Here is a 21,624-nt window from a genome sequence, read left to right on the forward strand (position 1 = left end):
CTGGCTGATTATGTGATAAATACAGGGAAGAACCAAATGTTTCAGAAAGAGCTTGTTATAAACATTAGCATTTACTCTGAAGCTGTTAAAGAGGCCAAACTGCAGAAAACATCACCAAAACATGGCACTACATACCTTTCACTGACATCTTCACACACTTTGGGTTTAGTCTTTCCCCAATTCGATTTGAGACTGGGTGTGAAAATGGATCTTAACTCTGTTCAGAACTGGAAAAAGCAAGCAATTCCAGCTGCAGCGTTGCACTGATTGCCCACTGTGACTCAGTTAAATAGGGTTTGTCAGATAATTATAAAATTACCACCAGGTGCCAGATTAACAGTAATAACTGGAAGTGCTCTCGAATTTTGAATATCAAATATCTAATTTCAGTATTTTAATAGATATAACACATGAAAAAAAAAAAACTCCAGTTAGGATAACTGTAAATAATTATGACTACGCATTGATCTTGACATTGACAATCAACAACGCAGATTGTTCTCTAATTATAATATAATTTTACTTTAACTCATTGGCTTGTTGCCTGTTCCTGACCACCAAGGTTTTGATTGCGTGAAAATGGACATCTAACATTATTTTGGAATGATTGATCTGTTTCTGTTAACCCTGGAACTCTTCTTAATATCACAGATAGTTAGACCATTTATTTTAATAAAAGTAACAATTTATTGGAGATTCATCAAGTGTTTGTTTATTTATTTTATGTTATTGTTTAATCAAATGACATTGGCATTTCCTTGTGATTGTCTCATTTTATTTAGCATCAGTGCTGTAGCTTGAACTACTGTACAACATGCAAAAAATCTGAAACCATGAATGAAAAAAAATATCTAATTGGATCTTTAAAAGCTGTAGTAAACTGGCATCTAGCAATAAGCAAGTACGTAGGAACTACACGATTCCCGAAATACTTTTTAAGTCTTCTGGGAAGCAAAATCAGTGGCGACGAGACAGGCTATCATTCAGAGCTACTCGGATCAATCCTGACAGTACCCATTTAAATAAAGAATCACAGAGCAAGATAACCTGACAGCGAGAGGCGACCCTGCATGCTAATCTTACAAACTGGATTCACTTATTACAAAGGAATCCTTCTATTTTAAGATAATATTCTAAATCAAAAAAAGAAGAATATCAATAAAATGAGGGAATGATCACTTCCTTTTGCCCTCGCTCTTACGTCCACTTTGCTGGACAGCAGTGTTGCTTTCAGTCTCAACCTTTTCAACTGTTTCCATAGGTTTCTCCTCCATTTTCTTACGTGGCTGCTCCTTCAGAATGCAGGACCGGAATGCCTCACGAGCCTCTAGCATCTTTTGTCGATATGCATCCATAGTGTCCTGTAAAAAAAAAAAAATTTTTTATTTTGACTATAGTTTTAAACTATATTTGAACTATAGGAATAGTTCACCCAAAGTGAAAATTGTGTCATCATTTACTCATCCTCCACTTGTTCCAAACCTGTGTTTCTCAGATATAACTCTGTCACCAAAAATTTCCCAGATATTTTCAATCAAGTTTGGTTCTCATGGGTGGCCATTTCATTATAACAGTTTTTTAAGCAGTCCCTTAAACTGCTTTATTGTTTTGCTCAATGTCCTGCATCAAAATTGCTGGCTGATTATGTAATGAACACAGGGAAGGAACTGAATGTTGCAAAAGGGGCATATTGTAAACATTTTGACTATTTGATCAGCGTTAAAGACAGTTTATCCAAAAGTGAAAACTGCGTCATCATTTACTCATCCTCTACTTGTTCCAAACCTGTGTTTCTCAGCTATAACTCTGTCACCAAAGATTTTTCAGATATTTTTGATCAGGTTTAGTTCAGGACTCATGAGTGGCCATTTCAATATTACAGTGTTTTTAAGCAGTACCTTAAACTGCTTTACCGTTTGGCTCAATGTCCTGCACCAAAATTGCTGGCTGATTATGTAATGAACACAGGGAAGGAACTGAATGTTGCAGAAGGAGCTTGTTATAAACATTTTGACTATTTAATCAGCATTAAAGGAATTGTTCATCCTTCATCATTTACTCATCCTCCACCTGTTCCAAAGCTGTCTGTTAGGCTGTGAGTACTACAGTAGTTCAAGCTTGGTTATTGCTGAATGACTAAAGAAACGTTATCAGCATGATGGTGTAAAAACTGTACATTTCAAGTCCATCTAACCTTCTGCAATCTTATACCAGTGACGGAAATAAGTGCAGGTAGAATAGCGAAATATGTGGGAGTACGTTGCTATTGTATGGCTATATTGCAATGCAATATGGAGCAAATGTTAAATGAAAAGTGATTCACAGCATACTTGAAAACTAAATTATATATCATCAATATTTTGTTATGGTTACAACTGTATTAATTACAAAATAAATGTATGATATGATAAAACATGTGACATTATAAAACATATAATAATAATTGTACCTAGCTTAAATGTAAAAAGTTATCTAATAGAGGGTGAGAGAGATTGAGAGAAAGACAAATAGAGAGACAGCACGAGAGCCAGAGCAAAAGAGAGAGTGAGTCTGGAAATTTTTGTATGAAAAACATGGTTTGCAACAAAAACAAATGTCTATGATTATTTTCAGCCTTTCATGTATGCGTTTCTTTTGTCTATTGAAAACAAATATACTAAATAATGTTGGGGGGGGGGGCGCGATGATTCCATAGTTTTTTGGGGTCTCACTATGCATCTTCAGAACATTGTTTTCAACAGTAAAAACAAAACACATAAACATTTAGAAACACCTGAGTGTGAGTAAATGGTTATGGAATTTTAAATTTTGGATGAACTATCCCGTTAAAACAAAGTGACTACACTACTAGACTCAAATACAAAAACTGAAGTGCAATTCTAGCATCAAAACACAAACCTGAAAGCCAATGCAGGTCTCCATCTGTCGTTTCATCATTTCTTTACGTGCAGTTTTTTCCTGTTTCCGCTGTTCCAGAATATTGTCCCAGATCAGACGGAAACTTTGGAACTTCTCAGAACGTTCTCTTCTTTGCTCCTCCTCGACCTCCTCATTCTTCAGACGAGGCTGTGGCAAAGACTTCCTTCAAACAAACAGATACAAAGCCATTTAGACTTTTGTGGTAATTTATGTATTTATTTTTCATGAACATTTTTATTTAGCTTTTATTTAGGAGGCATTAAATAAAAAAATAAAATAAAAATAAATAAATAAATAAATAAATAAATAAATAAATAAATAAAATTTTTAAAAATGGCAGTAAGGATGGCTTTTACATTGTAACAAATGTTTAAAAGCAATGCTGTTTTTTCCATTATTGTAATAATTTCCATAATTGTAAATAATAACTATAAATAGGAAAACATCACATGATTTCTGAAGGAAAACCTAATATAAAAAAGTTAAAACATATAATATAATACAATACAATACAATACAATATAGTGTAATGTAATGTAATGTAATATAATATAATAAAATATAATATTCCTTTTCCTTCAGCTTAGTCCCTTTATTCATCAGGGGTAGCCACAGCGGAATGAACCGCCAACTTATCCAGCATTTGTTTTATGCAGTGGATGCTCTTCCAGCTACAACCCAGCACTGGGATACACCCATACACACACATACACTATGGCCAATTTAGTAAATTTAATTCACCTATACCACATGTCTTTGGACTGTGGGGGAAACCAGAGCACTCGAAGGAAACACCAACCACCACACCAACACTGGGAGAACATGCAAACTCCACACAGAAATCGAACCAGCAACCTTCTTGCTGTGAGGCGACAGTGCTAACCAATGATGAGCCACTGTGTTGCCCCATAATATAATATAATATAATATAATATAATATAATATAATATAATATAATATAATATAATATAATATAATATAATATAATATAATATAATATAATATAATATAATATACGTTTTACCTGATAAATGGTGTACAATCAATATCTTTTTTGTCAGCTTTCATTGTGAATTCTCCACTTTGTTTGGACTGAGGCTGTGTCTCTATAAAAGTCAAACATTGAAATACACAAACATGCTCATAATATTCCATGTGTTAAATACACTCATATACACCTCTATCAAACAATGTGAGTGTGTATATCTTTGTGTGTAACCTGTGCCAGCAGGTTCTTTACTCTCTGCACGTTCCTCCAGCACTTTCAGATAACGCAGTCTGGACTGATGAGCCTTCAAAACACATGCAAGATTGTTTGAGCACATGGACCACACTGACTTCTAGTAACTTGTAGTTGTGTTGTACCTTCATAGCTCTTCCAGGCTCAGCTGATTCCCAGGCCAGTTTCATGGCTCTGATCTCCTCCAGTCTCTCAGTGTCTTTCTTTACTTCTATATTTCCTGCTTCACTCTGGTCACTCACCACACGCAGCGTCCAGTGAGGCTTACTTACATCTAAACTCTGCACAAAACAAACATGCTGGAGTTTACACTATCGTTTAAGTCAGTAAGAAGGAATGAATAAATGAATGGTGGCTTGAGAAAATGTTGTAAGGTTAGAAACTTTACTTAAAATACAAAGGAAATCAAAACTAAATCTATGATGTTAGCTCACATTGCTAGTTTTGTGTTCAACAATTCATCTGTGCATGCCATTGTTGCATGCCAAAAAAATAATTGTTTTCTCTTGTAATTCAAAATTAAAATCTGAAAATGCACTTCCTTTATGTTTTCAGTTAAATTATCAGACTACGTCTGTCTGAGGTAGTCTGACAACTGTCTCCAACTGTCAGTTTTGACAACAAATAGAAATGAGGAGGAGGAGGTGTCTGTTAGGTTGTAATAACTCTCCCAAAACCCCTTTCAAGTCACGTCAAGTCAAGCTTTATTGTCCTTCCACTTCATGTGTTTGTATCATAAATACAAACACAACACTGGACATAAGAGCTATTTAAAAAAAACTATGCATAACTAGCATATACTATACGATACTTAACTATACACATAAGACAGGCTATACAAGTACTTTTACATGGGACTGAACAATGTTGAGAAGGATATTGTGCAAGAGAGGTATTAAAGGTGAATATTGTGCAAGAGTTAATAAAGGTTGAAGTACACAATTATTGCAACATGATTATGGTACACTTCTAGTAAACATCGTTTTCCTTATTGAGTTCTTGTAAGATGGAGTTTAGATAAAGTTTCAGGTGCATAAGAGTGAAGAGTGTTTTTACAGGTGGTTTGTCAAGCCCACTCTCCTGTATGAAACACAATTTGAAATGTGCAATGTTTCCAAGAGACATAGAATGATTAGGAAAGTGTCTAAAGTGCAAACTGGTGCAAGAGTCAGAGAGATGAGAGGGTGTCTACAGGTGATTTGTTAAGCCCATTCACTTGTATTGGACATACTCAGGAATGCTTCGAAATAATACTTTACAAAATAATACTCTTACTTTCTGAATGAAACGTCTACTTTACTACATTCAATCAGCTCGCAGTATAAACAATAAGCAACACCCACTGTTTTCTCATTTAATATTTCATTTCTCTAGGAACTGCGTCACAATACAAAAAAAAAAAAAAAAAACGTTGCAGCATGCGGTTCATACTGGCTTTAAAATCCACATCTCGAAATCTTTTTGTGAAAATTGAGATACATTTTTTTCAGAATAATATTTTTTATTAAATAAAAAAAGCATTACATTTTCTTGAAACATCAAAAATGACTTTACTGTCACTTTCTATCAGATAAACGGATCCATGCTGAATAAAAAGATGAATTTCTTTCGAATAAGGAAAAAACGTGTCCCATATTTTTGAATGGTACAGTAATATATTCTTATAACTCATCCTATGAAGATTTGCAAATGTAAAGTATAGCGCTTTCTCACATTTCTAACAAAGAGACACTATATCAGAGCTTAACCTGCAAATGTATAATTTTAAACATGATATATATCCTAATCCATTCAAAGCTTAAAAAAGAAAAAGAAAAAAATGGAGAAAAGCTTTTTATCTCAGTGCGGATGATTTAAATATATAGTGGGATTGATAATGGCATTACAATATATGCGCACATGCTTGCACGCACGCACACACACTGTACTGACCAGGTCCATGATGGAGCTCGACTTTAATGCTAATTTGTCCTTGTCCTTTTCTTTTTCCTTGGCCTTGTGGGTTGATTTGGGAGCAGATTTCTGGCCCTCTCTGTTTTGTTGGTCTGTACCCACAGGCATAGATGTGCCATCCAGAATATCTCCAAACACTGTCAATGTCAAACAGAACGATCAAAATTATACAAATTCACAAAACACTCAATTGGTTGGCACTTAAATTAGGGCTAAAGTAATTTCCAAATTGGTAAAATGTTTAGTAAGTTGACAGCAATTGCCTGACAAAAATAACACAGTTCTTCAAACATATAAAGTGTTTCTGGCTTGGAAAAAAATGAGCTTAACAATTTGACAGTATTTGCTCAAGCAATATCAAGGATTTGGACAATCTATTTTGGAAGTAGCAATTATTTATTAAATATACAATATAGTGACACAAAAATGATACTTCAAATCATTAAAGTGTTTCTAGGTTGCTTAAAGATTAAAGCATTGGCACATACAGCATCATGCATTTGGATAGAGTTTTAAAAAATTACAATTTTGTATTAACATTATAATGTAGATGCAAAAATACTTGAAACCTTTCAAAAGTATTAAACAGAGTATCATGAGGCTTTTACAGTAGATATGTAAATCCTGCTAGATGGCAGTGTTGCTCTATTTTAAAAACTGGATTGTAACTCTCGCTCATCTTCTAGAGTTTTCTGTATAAGGGTACATCCCGCTGGACAGTTTACTTAGGGCACCAACAGTATCCATAAAGACAGAATCAGAGAAGGCCGATCACTGATTTAATCTGAAGTCATACGGTGCTATCTGACAGCAGTGTTACCAACATGTCACTACAGATCAAACTCACTCTCTCTGTATTTACACTCATTCAGAGCCTGACACTGAACTAGTATAACAGAGAGCTATTTTTGGAGTCTAAGGGAAAGACTGTAATGTCTGTTGCTTATGCCTTACCAATTCTGATTAGATTAACTGCAGAATACAGTCATCATTGAGGAAAGGAAATTGTTTTACCAAAGACAAAAATATAAAATTCTAAATATAAAAATCTAATAAATAAATAAATGAATTAACTAAAATACACACACACAGTAAAATAAATGAAATATAATACAAATACAATTTGCATATTAGACTGTGTGTTTGTGTGTGTGTCTGCAGTATGTATACAGTTGAAGTCAGAATTATTAGCCCCCATGAATTATTAGCCCCCTGTTTATTTTTTTTCAAATTTATGTTTAACAGAGAGAAGATTTTTACAACACATTTCTAAACATAATAGTTTTATTAACTCATCTCTAATAACTGATTTATTTTATCTTTGCCATGATGACAGTAAATAATATTTGACTAGATATTTTTCAAGACACTTCTATACAGCTTAAAGTGACATTTAAAGGCTTAACTAGGTTAATTAGGTTAGCTAAGCAGATTAGGGTAATTAGGCAAGTTATTGTATAACGATAGTTTTTCTGTATACTATCGAAAAAATTATAGCTTTAAGGGGCTAATAATTTTGACCTTAAAAAGCTTTTTTTTTAAAAACAAAATCAAAAAATGCTTTTATTCTAGCCGAAATAAAACTAATAAGACCTTCTGCAGAAGAAAAAATATTATCAGACATACTGTGAAAATTTCCTTGCTCTGTTAAACATCATTTGGGAAATATTTAAAAAAGAAAACAAAATTCAAAGGTGGGCTAATAATTCTGACAACTAATTAGGTAATTAGGTTATTAAATAAAGGTGTTTTTTGTCACTGCTTGTTTAGCCTGCGTTAATGCACTCAGTGTATAGCTGCACAATTAAACATTAAAAGATCGTGATCTCAATTCACACCCGCGCAACATGAATGATAAATGATAATGATTTACATATGTTTATTAATCATTGGAAGCGCTGCTTTAAATCTGCGTTGAATCAAGAGAGATTTAGTTTTTACACTTTTTCAGTTAGTTACAAACAATTAAATAACACAGAAGTACTGGGAGAACAGTTAATAGTTCAGATATAAACACTGATGTTAATGTTAAAGATTAAAATCACAGTTCAATGGAACTTGACGATGATGAATGTTGTAGCAATTACTACATTTTATTTACTACAACTACTTACTACATTTACTACAACTTATTTTTTTCTTCTGGAAAAAAAGTCTTATTTGTTTTATTTTGGCTAAAATAAAAGCAGTTTTATATATATTTTTTAAAATTTTAAGGTCAAAATAATTAGCTCCTTTAAGCTATATTTTTTTCGATAGTCTACAGAACAAACCATCATTATACAATAACTTGCCTAATTACCCTAACCTGCCTAGTTAGCCTAATTACGCTAGTTAAGTCTTTAAACGTCATGTTAAGCTGTATAGAAGTGTCTTGAAAAATATCTAGTCAAATATTATTTACTGTCAAAGATAAAATAAATCAGTTATTAGAATATTAGAAATGAATTATTAAAACTATTATGTTTAGAAATGTGTTGAAAAAAATATTCTCTCCGCTAAACAGAAAATGGGGGGAAAAATAAACAGGGGGCAAATAATTCTGACCTAAACTGTATATATATATATATATATATATATATATATATATATATATATACATACATACATACATACATACATACATACATACATACATACATACATACATACCTATATATATATATACTTTATATATATAGTATATATACTATTTTATATATACAGCATATAAAATACATGTGTGTAGTAATGCATATATGCTTAAGATTAGAGCTGTCAGCCAATTTAAATCTAATTTGTCAATGTTAAATAAATGAAAAATTTACTAATTAGTTTTTTATTAATTATTTTTTACTAATTAATTACATGATGTGCCAAATTAATTACAATTAAACCACACCATATTGTATTTTTATGTAGACATTTACAAAAAAAAATGAAGAAAAAAAAGGGAAAAAAAGGATTATGGAAATCTAAAAACCTTTTGCCTCTGATCATTTATGTGCATATGTTTGCTTAAAAAGAATGAATAATGAATGAATTATTTACAGGACTTACGAAAACAACAAAATCCTCCACAAACCCCAGTAAGCCAGCATGGAGGTCACTCCAGCCGGGCGCTCAAAGGCCAGCCATACTGTACACCTTCCATAAGACGCTGATGAGAGACAGCTGAGGGCGTTGGGCCTGCTACCCATGTCCATTTATTGATTGGTGTGTGTGTGTGCTAACTGTTCAGGGTGGCTCCTGCTCCACTGAGAGCCACTCAACTGGGTTAATTCAATTCTCTTTTCTCCAGAAATACTTCCCAGGGCACCAGAGGCCAAGAGCCAACTTCATTTGACTTCCCATTGACCCATTTACTCAAGCTTATCGGGAAATGAAACGAGAGGCACATGTCGAGTGTGACGCACATGCTTGTGAAAGTACAGTGTGTGCACATAAAAGCTCAGAGATTTAACCACCTTGATTCATCTTAATTATGGATGCATCGAAAAAAGGGGGGGAAAACAAGGAATACATTTATTATCAAGGGATCAGGAGGACAAAAGAATCTCAATATTATTACTGGAGCCGGGCCATCATGCAAACTAGTTCATCTCCACTAGCTCTTCACAATACATGCATGTCCAATAGACCAGCTCTCACTTTCTCTCTCTCCCTCCATCTCAATCCATTTCCATTTCTATGAGCTTCCTGTTTATTAATTTTCCAGGCAGTAAAATCAAGGTTGTTTGCAGCTCATCTGCTGAGCTGACCAGCAGCAACTGACCCTTATGTCATCTGTCCAAGGGCAAAGCGAATCGCATTTCCCTATTTACCACAAGCAGATGAATTTTAGCAGGCCTCCATTATATTTCCAATGGCCGGCACCCGGATAATCAAATAAGCACAGGTGGGAAGAGAGTCAGCCTATTCAGTGCGCTTCAGAATGAATGAGAAAACATGTGGACAGATTCAAATCACACACACACACACACACACACACACATAATCACAAACGTGCGCACACACACAGTCAGAAGAGCCTGTCGCATACATAAAGACTAAAGAAAATCTAAATTTTTATAAGATAGATATACTGTATACATAAAAACTTAGCACAGCAACTAAAGAAATCAAACACAAAACACAACAAAACTGACTTCTAAAAATCAAATATTAATAACCAAGCATTGATTAATCAATTACAGCAGTCTAGAGCATTTAAAATCTTGTTTAGCTGTATAAAACAACTGAAACAACACATGCGATTCTATGAAGAACATTGTGAAATGCAGCAAGCAGTTGTTTTGCAAACTGAGTGAATCCAGTCTGAATCATCATCAGGGTTAGATCAACCAGCCATGCAACATTTTTAGCACATTTCAAAGTCATAAAATACTGCAGTATGCTCAGTTGGTGTACTTTGGCAAAAAAGGATTAGCTTAAGTTGAAGATTTATGGTAATTTGGTTTTATTTCATGAGGCATTCTTATAAAGTTTCACTTGTTTAATCATGGTCAGATGGTGCAATTTGTTTAGCAGTTATAATGGGTAAAACTAAATGGAAATGTAAAAGAGTACATAAAATAGAAACAATACAATTTTCAATGTACAGTGCTCAGCATAAATGAGTACACCCCCACAAATCTCTCATTAACAAATTAACATTTTCTACAGGATGCTTTACCATATTATTTTTGTGCATATACATTAGTTTAGTCGGTACTGAAGCCAAATCTGGAGCTTATCTAACAAAATAACTTACAGTAACGGTACTAAAATTACTAGGCCAAATTTATAGGTTAGGGAAAAATATTAAATAAAATTTTCAAAAATAGCAAAAATCAAGAGAAACAAAAGATATATAACACTTTGTTAAATTGTTGCAGCTTGTAATTTTTTTTGCAACATTTTACATGAATTTAAATGTATTATCTTTCTATTTCTATAGATGTTCTGTGACTAAAATACTATTTTCATAAATATATCTGTTTAATAAATCAGTTTTTTTTACAAATGCACCATTATATATTACCCATATTCACTGAGAAATGGATAAAAAGACTCATTTTCAAAATGGGGTGTACTCATATATACTGAGCATTGTATATATTAAATGTATGTATGTACAGCGCATATGTGCATGCATGATTTTTATGCTCACCAAAGACAGAATAATCACATGGGCATCACGTTAGCTTCATTTGTGTAATTATTGATTACATGTAAATATCACACATGGAACATGTGATACAATTGAGATGTGTGGCCTTGGGAAAAAAAAAATGTTTGTTTTTTTCACAAGAAAACACATTCCTTGTGTTCCACATGTGTTTCACATATGCTTAACATGTGACGCTCATGATTTTTCTACAAGAGCAAATTTTGTACAGCAATATTGTAATATTGTAACATTTCTTCAGTGCTTTTTACTCTACTTTTTTGTAGAAACTATTATGCATTTTAGGATTATTCATTCTTCATTCATTTCTTCAGTTTTCTTTGGCTTAGTCTCTGATTTATGGTCGCCACAGCGGAAGGAACCACCAACATTCGCCAACAGCGGATGCCCTTCCAGCCACAACCCAGTACTGGAAAACACCCATCCACTCTTGCATTCACACACACACTCATACACTATGGCCAATTTAGTTCATCAAATTTAACTATAGTGCATGTCTTTGGACTGTGGGGGAGACCGAAACACCTGGAGGAAACCCACGCGAACACGGAACAAATTCCACATAGAAATACCAACTGGCCCAGCCAAAACTTGAACCAGCAACATTCATGCTGTGAGGTGACAGTGCTAACCACTGAGCCACCGTCCTGCTTCCATTTCAGGATTATTTGATTAACAGAAAGTTCAATGAACAGCATTTATTAATTTATTCATTTTCTTTTCAGCTTAGTGCCTTTATTAATCTGGGGTCACCACAGCGGAATGAACTGCCAACTCATCCAGCATATGTTTTACACAGCGGATGACCTTCCAGCTGCAACCCATTACTGGGAAACACCCATACACTCTCATTCACACACATACACTACGGACAAATTAGCTTACCTAATTCACCTATAGTGCATGTCTTTGGACTTGTGAAGGAAACCAAAGCACACGGATAAAACCCATGCAAACACGGGGAGAACATGCAAACTCCACACAGAAATGCCAACTGACCCAGCCAAGGCTGACCAGAATTTATTGGAAATATAAATATTTCATAAAAGGATATCTTTACTGGCACTTTTGGTCAATTTAATGCACACTTGTTGAATAAAATTATTACAAATATTTATCAGTGCAGTGGCTTCATGTTTTCGAAAAAATTTAAAAACATTAAAATATGAAGATTTCTGAATTTATAAGAAAAAACTAATAAAAAACTGTTCTTAACCATGCAATTACACCCTTGGTGATCATGAAAGTTATCTGCTCATGATAAACCTATCACTGAATCTATTTCTTTATTAAAGCTGTATTTCTGCCCAAAGAAACCAAAACAAAAACACCGCTCTTTGATTGACATCTTAGCATCTACAACAAGATCATCCATACCTCTCATTTCATTGCGCTCCTCATCTCTAAGCTTCTGTATGAAGGACGAGAGAGCTTCATCTAATGGCCAACTCTCCTGTAACACCTCCGCCTGTATGTAATACTTATGAAACTGCAATCATGCACACAGACAAGCATGAAAAGAGTCAATTCATAAACATACTGAACACAAAGACAATCGAAAAGTACTTTAGAACAAACTTTGCAACAAGAAGATCTTTCTCCCCAGACACACACACACATATAAAAGTGACAAGCGAATATGTCTGTGGTGACAGGTACCAGTGTGTCTGTAGGGTGTTGGTCATTGCCTTCCTTTCCTCCACCCGTTCCTGTCACTCTCTCTTCTGCTGTAAGGCTGCCCTGATCCTGCCTTGCCTCCGCCTGGGCCACAGAACTGCCTGAAACCAATACACACACACACACACACAAATTGAAAATCCTATAAATACATTCTAGAGCTGGCAGAGTCAGGCTGTAGCTAAGTAACTGAGACAGTGACTTTATAAAGTGAATAAGTGTTAAGACAAAATGTGGTGTGGGTGGACGAGAACTCTTGGACTAAAGAAAAGGAAGGAGTACAAAGAATACCTTAGTTTGTGTGAGAATATTAAAGTCTCTATGTGACTCTGATTTGTTTGTGTTGAAATATGTGAATGCATCGAACTACTTGGACACATGGTTTGATAAACAGTGAATATTTAAATATTTTCCTTAATTTTATCTAATTATTATAACTAATATTCACTTTACCCGTTTGTTTGTATGTTTGTTTGTTTGTTTGCTTTTAGAGTTAACAACTATTTTATTATATTATACAGTAGCTCACCAAAAAAAACCTATTATAAAAGAATAAAAAAATTTTTTTTTAATTAAATGATTAAAGGGCACCTAGGTTAGCCCTTTTTTCAGATTTAATATAAGTCTTTTGTGTCTCCAGAATGTGTCTGTAAAGTTTCAGCTCAAAACACCTATCAGATTTTTTTTATTATACCGTTTATAAGTTTCTTTTTTATACCTTTTTTAATCAGGTGGTGGTTTTGTTGGACTGCACCTTTAAGGCTAGTCCTCCCCGCCCACCGTTTCTACGTGCCTTTCTGCGTGCCTTAATCTCCTCCCTCGGCAGATTCAGACAACAGACATAAAGGAAGCAGATCTCACATAGCGTTTGTGAGAAATACTACAGTAAGAACTTTACCAATTAGTATTTGATGCATTTGTTGATTTGCAACGAGTCACACACATTGTCGTTACAAAGTTAAATACACACACACACACATCGCAGCGCAGACACGCGCGCACACATACAACGCGCTCGTTTAGCTTTACACTCTTTTTGCACGCATATGTGACAGTATATAGGTTAATCCTCACTGCTGTATGAATATCTGTTATGTTAATGTACAAAATAAACCTGATTTAACGTCCACAAAAAGGGATTGAAGCATCTTCCTTTACAATTGTTCTGACACTCGGCTGTGGTGATAAGTAAAGCTGAAGTAAATCGCTGTAATTCATTACACACATGCACTGTTTTAAAACATTTTAAACTCACTCTTAATCACGTTTGATGATGATTGATGAACCTAGCGAACTGAACAGACCTTTTATTCCTGGTTGCTTTGCGCTCGTCATCTCTTGTTGGTATGATTATACACGTGACTACCGGGACATGTTAATACGCAGCTGTCAATCAATTCGGTGGGCGGGGGGACCGCACTCCTATGTCAAGTTGTGGTCGGTCCGAAAACCGCTCCAATTGGTCCACTGTTTTTATGTTGTTAAATTGAAAAAAAAAGAACTGGGTGTGTTTATATCACCCCAATATGACACCCTAAACACTATAGCTACACACGTCTGTCCAAACAGCTTGAAAAGTAGATTTTTCACCATAGGTGCCCTTTAAAATAAAATTATTATTTTGTCATCATTTCCTCATCCTCCACTTGTTTCACACTTGTTTCTTTCTTCTGTTGAACACAGAAGAAGATATTTTGATAAATGTTGTAAAGCAACAACCATTGACATCCATAGTATTCTTTTTTGTTGCTCAATGTTTTTTTTTTTGTCCCTTTAAAGGGCACCTATTTTACCCCTTTTACAAGATGTAAGATTAGATTTTGGTGTTTCCAGAATGTGTCTATAAAGCTCAAAAATACCCATTTTGATGTCTGATCACATTGTAGCTGTTTTTGTAGTTTGTGGTTTTAAACGTGCGTGTCTGCTTCACATGCATTACATTAGATAAACAGCCGTCAGTGATAGAAACAGACACAAATAAAGCTGAAATAAGGTCACGAGTCAAAAATACCAAGTAAGTTTATTTGATGTATTTGCGGTGGAGTCTATTTAAGCCTTTCTGAAATGATGAGTCTCATGCCTCTTTCACACTAGTAGCTGCCTGTTGCTCTGGGTGGCGAACTGCTTCAAATGCAGGTCTGTATAGGTATTTACAGCACGAATACAACTGGCCTCAGAGTGAGCTGAGAGAGGATCATGCCAGCTCTACTGGTGCTCCTATTGGCTGTTGCTCAAGAAAGTCGCTCTTCATTTGCATAAAGTTAATGGATTCTCAACTTTGTCTCGTCGCTGGACACACACCTGGTCACCAACAGTCGCTGTCGCTCGTGTTGACGGAGGTCGCTGGAAATCGCTCGCTCTCCGTTGAAAGTGGACACACTATGAAAGTTGACACACTATACATACATAGTTCTGTCCAAACAGCTAACAAAAGAAGGTTTATCATAGGTGCCTTTTAATGTCAAGATTCATAAAAGTTTAAAAACAATTGAGTGAGAGTAAATAGTGAGGAAATTCGCGGTGAACTATCCCTTTAAATTTTGTATAATTTTTAAGCTAGAATAACAGTAATAAAAAACACCATTCACTTCATGTGTTTAATCATTTTTTTCCAACCAATTTGTAAGTTTACTACATTAAAAGTATATATTTTTTAATTTGGAATATTTTTATTTTTTAGACATAATAATTGCATTTAACAAAGTAGGTAGTATAAACAAAGAGGAACGTTTTCTGTAAGGGTTGTATTTAGAAGTAGGGTGAGGATAGAGTGATTATAAAGTATATATCATTATGCCTATGGGAGGTACCCACAAAAATAGCTATAAAAGTGTTTGTGTGTGTGTGTGCACAAACCATTGCTGGCTAAAAAGCAGTAGACAGGGATGATGACATGCCCTTTGCCCTGACAGCTAGCGACCTCTTTCTCATGGTCCAGGATGCTCAGTTTAATGTAGACATCTGATTTGGAGGTCTGACACTGCACAGTAGCACTGTGCTCACTAGAGACTTTAACCACATGTCTGTCAGAAAAATAGAACAGTTTCAATCAGCCTTGATGAAACATAACTGACTGTTCACTTTAAAAATCCCTATGTCATTGTATTGCAGTGCAAAGTTAAAAACCTAAATGGTAACTTTGCAGTGCTTACGACATAATATATTAAAATACTTTGGTCTGTGCTAACCTGCAGATGATGTTCTTTTGATTAGGGATGTAGTAACCCTTCAACTCTTTTACAGAAAAGTCATTGCATGGTGCTTCTCTGGCAAGCAATGGTAAGGGTTCTCGAGAGCCAATCAGCCGCATTCGCCATTTTCCTCCAATCACAGGCACGTCTCCTGTATGTGCCTCGGCAACAAATGTATAACCACCCTTAGAGGATGAAAAATAAGAGTCTTAAAAAATGAACGTGCAAATTAAAAAAAAGGGTTATCCTACTGACAAAAACAAACCTTGTTGGGTGTATACATGTATGGCTCCACATTGTTAAAGACTCTTGGTATCTTCTCTAATGTGTCATTATTGATGACATGCAAAATACATACAGGAATAGGGGAGAACATTTTAGGAACAAGTAGCATGTTCTTAGGAACTCGAAACACCTCCCTGAAAATGAGAACAGATAAAAATTGTTTAATTTAAAGGTTCAAGACATGCTGCAGTACTTTTTTGAAATTTTACAGATTTGTGTGTGTTGAGCATCAGTTAGGACAACGTTAGCACCTGTCAACTTTTGTCAGCTAATTTTATCTTCTGGGTTTCAAATACTTTTTGGGGTGGGATCAAAATCGGTAATGTAGTGCACAACTGCTAGTGGAGTAATGACACGACAGTTTCTCATTATTATTCATAGCCGAGTTTTCTTATCCTATGAGAAAATTTTACTTCTTAATTAATCATTAGAGCACATGCCTTCTGAAGACAAGACAGACCTGCCAAGCTGTGAGACCCAATGACTGGGTGAGATCGCATCTGCGCACAACACGGTTCGTATGTGTTTGTTTCCATGATCCACAAGGTTTGTTGCATGTTTTTTCCCACAATTCTGTCCAGGCCGATATAGCAAAGCTGTTGGTTTGCAGCAAGCATTTTCGTCGGGAGAGCTGTATGAGAATTGGAGAATGGCACACTTTGTGTTTTATCAGTTGAGTTTGTTACAATTCAGACACATCGCCTATATCCGTGCTGTTGTGTTCACCTATGATTTAAATCATCCAGATTACCGGCAGGGCTAATGGTAGAAATAGACAGGGCAAGAGACCAGCTGCACTGCTATCCACTGTGTCTGCATTCAGACCCGGAATTCAGGAGGAGAGAAGTCTTCCTCATTTATAGTGTTTATTTAAACACGATTATCTTTATGATTTTATAACAAATTGTGGTTATGTGTATATAAAATTACGAATAACAAACGTAGCAGGACATTAAATTACTTGCTGTTTATTTCTTTGCGTTTTAACTTTGTAAACCATAAAATCATGCGTCTCCTCACGTTTTGTGTCTCATTTTGTGGGTCTGACAATTGACAACAGTTGTTCGCTCCTATCTTTTTCCTCTGCTTTGCTGGCCACGCCCACTCCCTCCATTTTTTAGACACTTGAAACTGAAAGAGGGGGGTTTCATGGCCCTTTAACATCATCACAAGCAACCATTTTTTTTAAATTTGTTTAAGGGATAGTTCGCTCCAACCTTAAAATTCTGCATTTATTTACTCACATTTGTGTTGGTCTAATGGAATATTGTGTTCTAAATTTTTCAGGCCACAATAGGAGAATAAAAAAAAAACAGTCTTGCTTACAATCATCCATTAAATGAAAGTGAAAAGCGAACACATTTAAGCTTTTTAAAAAATTGCATAGGTATCATTCAGTGGTCTTATACGTAGTTTAAGCTTTAATGTAAAATGAGTTGAAATATAATGTATTTCACAAAAACTCTGACTTTGGCCATTAGCCTTCATGCATGACTGCATGTTCATAAAACCCTATTAGGCCCACAGTTCACTTTGACTTGGTCAGGAAAAGAACTCAACTGTTTTAATAAAATAATCCAAACATGACAAAAAATAAAAATTTGTGTGTGTATCTTCAATGAGTTTAATATCACTAGACCAGAACTCTGGATGTCAGATGACAGTGAGAATGAGTGGCAGTTTACAGATACAATATGACCACTTGTCTTGAGGAACAAACAGATAGATTTATCTGTTTCTCATTACTGAATTAGGTTTGGAAGCATGGAGGTTGAGCGACATGGTGGTACAGAGGGTAGCGCTGTCACCTCACAGAAAGAAGGTCGCTGGGTTTGAGCCCCAGCTGGGTCAGTTGGCATTTCTGTGTGGAGTTTGCATGTTCTCCCCCTGTTGCCGTTTGTTTCCTCCAGGTGCTCTGGTTTCCCCCACAGTCCAAAGACATTGGGTAAGCTAAATGACTGTAGTGTATGTGTGTATGTTCTGGTCCTCCAGATTGGGGCTTGAGCTTTGGGCTAACAACTTACCTAATAAAAACTAGATGCTACGAAACACCAAAATGGGGTGGCCAAAAATTAACTTTGATATAAATCGCCCTAGGAGTAAATAAGTAAGCTAACTGTGGAGATGTGGTGGTGGAAAGATAATGAAAATCAAGAGATAATTGGGATAGGACATACTTGATTGTTTATTGGGGTTTGTACTTGTGCTGATTAGATAATAATATGATTGTAAATGATGAATTAGCCTTGTCAATCATCTGCTTATTCTCCTTCTGAAATTTCTTTATAAAATTTCACTTTGTGCCGCATTTCTATTAATCCCGATTTCTTGCAACTTTTGCTTGTGAGTTAAAGTGACCATGGGCACTAGCAGAGACTCATGAATGTGCATGCTCAAAAATCAACAGCCATTTCTGCAGGAAAAAATACATTTTGGTTTGGCTTGTTTTCCACAAAAACCATAATTCATTCATTCATTTTCTTTTCGGCTTAGTCCATTTATTAATACGGGGTCACCACAGCAAAATGAACCGCCAACTTATCCAGTACATGTTTTATGCAGCGGTTGCCCTTCCAGCTGCAACCCAACACTGGGGAACAACAAAAACATCATATGCTCCAAAAATATATTATAATATATATATATATATATAATGTGATTATAATGTCCCCTGATATATGTGATTGCATTTCACATGGGATCTATAATATTTCCAGATCTTATTTACAAGTTTAATGCTGGTCACTGTTAATTGTCATTTTATGGATGAGTCAGACCACAACATTTTATGTTTAAAGCTGGGGAAAATATGATTCTTTTATTTTAATCTGCAGTTGAACTAATCATTTACCAATCTACTAAATCGTGCATGTTTTTACTTAACAGGATGTCAATATTATCTGCACTTTGCCTCTTATCCCGAAGATGCTGCCATCTTTCATCTTTTCAAATCAAAATAGACAGAGGATCATGGTGAATGGTCACAGTAGCTAATTCAAGTCTGATGTGTGGAATGTTCAAGTTGTGTATTTCATGTTCAAAAGCAATGACCTTGATGCGAGTGTGGTGAGGCACAGTGGGACTAAAAACAATGGAGTGGTGTGGATAACAGATAATAGATACAGATGATTTTTACAATTGTTCACACCTAGACTAGTCATCAAATAGACAGGAATGAATGATTACCCAACATATCTTAACATAATAAACCCAACTGTCAACTTTATAAACTCAAATGAGACTGAAAGTTAATTTTACTCATTTAAAAAGAGTTTTGAACTCAGTGTTGAAAGTAATGGGTTAATTGAATACCTCATTATTTCAACTCAAATGGAGTACATTCACAGTACTCATATAGATTCGTTTTTTTAACCCAAATGGTTTGCTGCAATCGGTCTCCTCAAACGGTTTGAGTTGCCTTAACTTATTGGGTTTTACAGTACTCAGTTGGTTTGAGTTCTCTTCATTTATTGGGTTTTACTCTGCTCAAATTGCTTCATTTACTCAGATGGATTAAGTTCACAGTACCTATTAAGATTAGTTTTTGAACTTAAATGGTTTGTTGCAATTGGTTTCATCAAACAGTTTGAGTAACCTTGGGTTTTACAGTTTAGGCTATTGTTAGATGTCTCAAATTTAGCCTTGTTTCAGTCATCTATGATTGGACATCTACTAGACATCAAATTCATAAGTCCAAGGCACTCAAAAAGTAAGTAAAATTATTTTAAAAGCATTTAACATGGCTACTGTTTTAAAAAAAAACAATGCTTCCAGCATTTACATTTACAGTAAAAATTAATCCAAAACTAACAAACTTTAAAAGAAATATCACCAATCTGGCCTTGATACCAAGCTCTAAATATGTTTTGTTGTTGGTGAAAAAGGAGTGTTCCTGACCTGAAGATCAGAATCCAGGAGTTTGCCGTCTCTGGTACAGGCACTGAGTAGTCAGTGAATGTTATTCTTGTGCACTCATCCTCTCTACAGGGGTACAGCTCTGCTATTCCTTCACCATTAGTGACCATGTGTCTACCAGAAAAGCACACTTAGTACCGGACAAAGATTCAAGCAGACAAAAACCGACCTATGACACCTCGATTGTCAGAATGAGCTACTCCAGGTTAGGCAACAAATGCTGAGAGAAAATACCACCCACCCACTGAGCCCAGACACATGCCACATTCACCCCCCAGGCCAGAGGTCACTCTCTGCAGACCCTCCCCGCAACACAGACAGTAAACAGCAGATGGTACCACCGAGGGACATAATGGAGGAAAGAAATGATTCTTTGAAATGAATAATTCACCTTAGTAAAGATACGGCATGCTTCTCTACATCTGATTCCACAGGAGCCCAAATCTCTTGCAGAGTCTTAGCGACGCTCATATTTTCCTTGGTGCCTAAAGAACACAAACAAGCCCTAATAAGCAGTCCTAAAAACCCACACCGTTCGACTTGGGGGCTGTGAAACCGGATTGAATAACATGGTTTGATTTGGCCCAGTTTCAGATTAAAAGATGATGCAGAAAAGCCTCTGTGACAGATAAATGAACCCAACAAATCTCAATTCCTCCGCTTCTATAATGCCAATCATTTTAGCAGCCAGGACTGGCTTTCCTTATTGAAATATTTTTTTCCACTCTCTGCAGAATATATAATATGATATTTACTATATCTGCCCATATCTTGTTAAAGTAACATTTCCCTAAAATTAAATTCATTTTATTCTTGCAGGGAGGAAGCACAACGTTCTGAGTGTTATTTGTAAATGAAAGCCATAATGACAAAAACCCTCCGTTTAAGACAGAATATATAGATTTTTCATTCATTATTTCATCATTTTATAAACGAAAACAGGCTAATTGGGAATAATATAATATAATATAATATAATATAATATAATATAATATAATATAATATAATATAATATAATATAATATAATATAATATAATATAAAATAAAAAATAATAATAATTATTATTATATTATATTATATTATTATTGATGTTGTTGTTATTACTATTATTATTATTATTATTACTATTATCATGATTATTATAATTATCAATTTCATTTCTTATTATTATTTAAATCAAATGATGTCATAAAGATAATCAAAAAAATAAATATTTACATTTGCATTTTCTAATCCAAGTTATTATAACTAAAACTGACAGTACATTTACTCTAAACTGAGCTGCTCAGACAA

At 34.9% G+C, this 21,624-nt stretch overlaps 1 protein-coding gene across 1 annotated transcript in view; it reads right to left on the bottom strand.

Annotated features, from left to right (window-relative positions):
- Positions 1–696: 696 nt before the first annotated feature.
- The window catches only part of adgb (androglobin), an 86,042-nt gene continuing 65,114 nt past the window's right edge, over positions 697–21,624 (bottom strand). The window contains exons 23-35 of the mRNA XM_056481421.1: positions 20,721–20,814; positions 20,312–20,443; positions 16,395–16,548; positions 16,127–16,314; positions 15,795–15,961; positions 12,921–13,039; positions 12,639–12,750; positions 6,092–6,249; positions 4,285–4,440; positions 4,139–4,211; positions 3,944–4,025; positions 2,899–3,082; positions 697–1,361 (exon numbers count right to left, since the gene is read on the bottom strand). Of these exons, the coding sequence (XP_056337396.1) occupies positions 1,176–1,361; positions 2,899–3,082; positions 3,944–4,025; positions 4,139–4,211; positions 4,285–4,440; positions 6,092–6,249; positions 12,639–12,750; positions 12,921–13,039; positions 15,795–15,961; positions 16,127–16,314; positions 16,395–16,548; positions 20,312–20,443; positions 20,721–20,814 (1,805 nt within the window). The 3' untranslated portion in view covers positions 697–1,175. The remainder of the gene's footprint in view (positions 1,362–2,898; positions 3,083–3,943; positions 4,026–4,138; positions 4,212–4,284; positions 4,441–6,091; positions 6,250–12,638; positions 12,751–12,920; positions 13,040–15,794; positions 15,962–16,126; positions 16,315–16,394; positions 16,549–20,311; positions 20,444–20,720; positions 20,815–21,624) is intronic.

This window comes from Danio aesculapii, chromosome 20 (assembly GCF_903798145.1).
Source record: "Danio aesculapii chromosome 20, fDanAes4.1, whole genome shotgun sequence".
In the NCBI taxonomy this organism is placed as follows: Eukaryota; Metazoa; Chordata; class Actinopteri; order Cypriniformes; family Danionidae; genus Danio; species Danio aesculapii.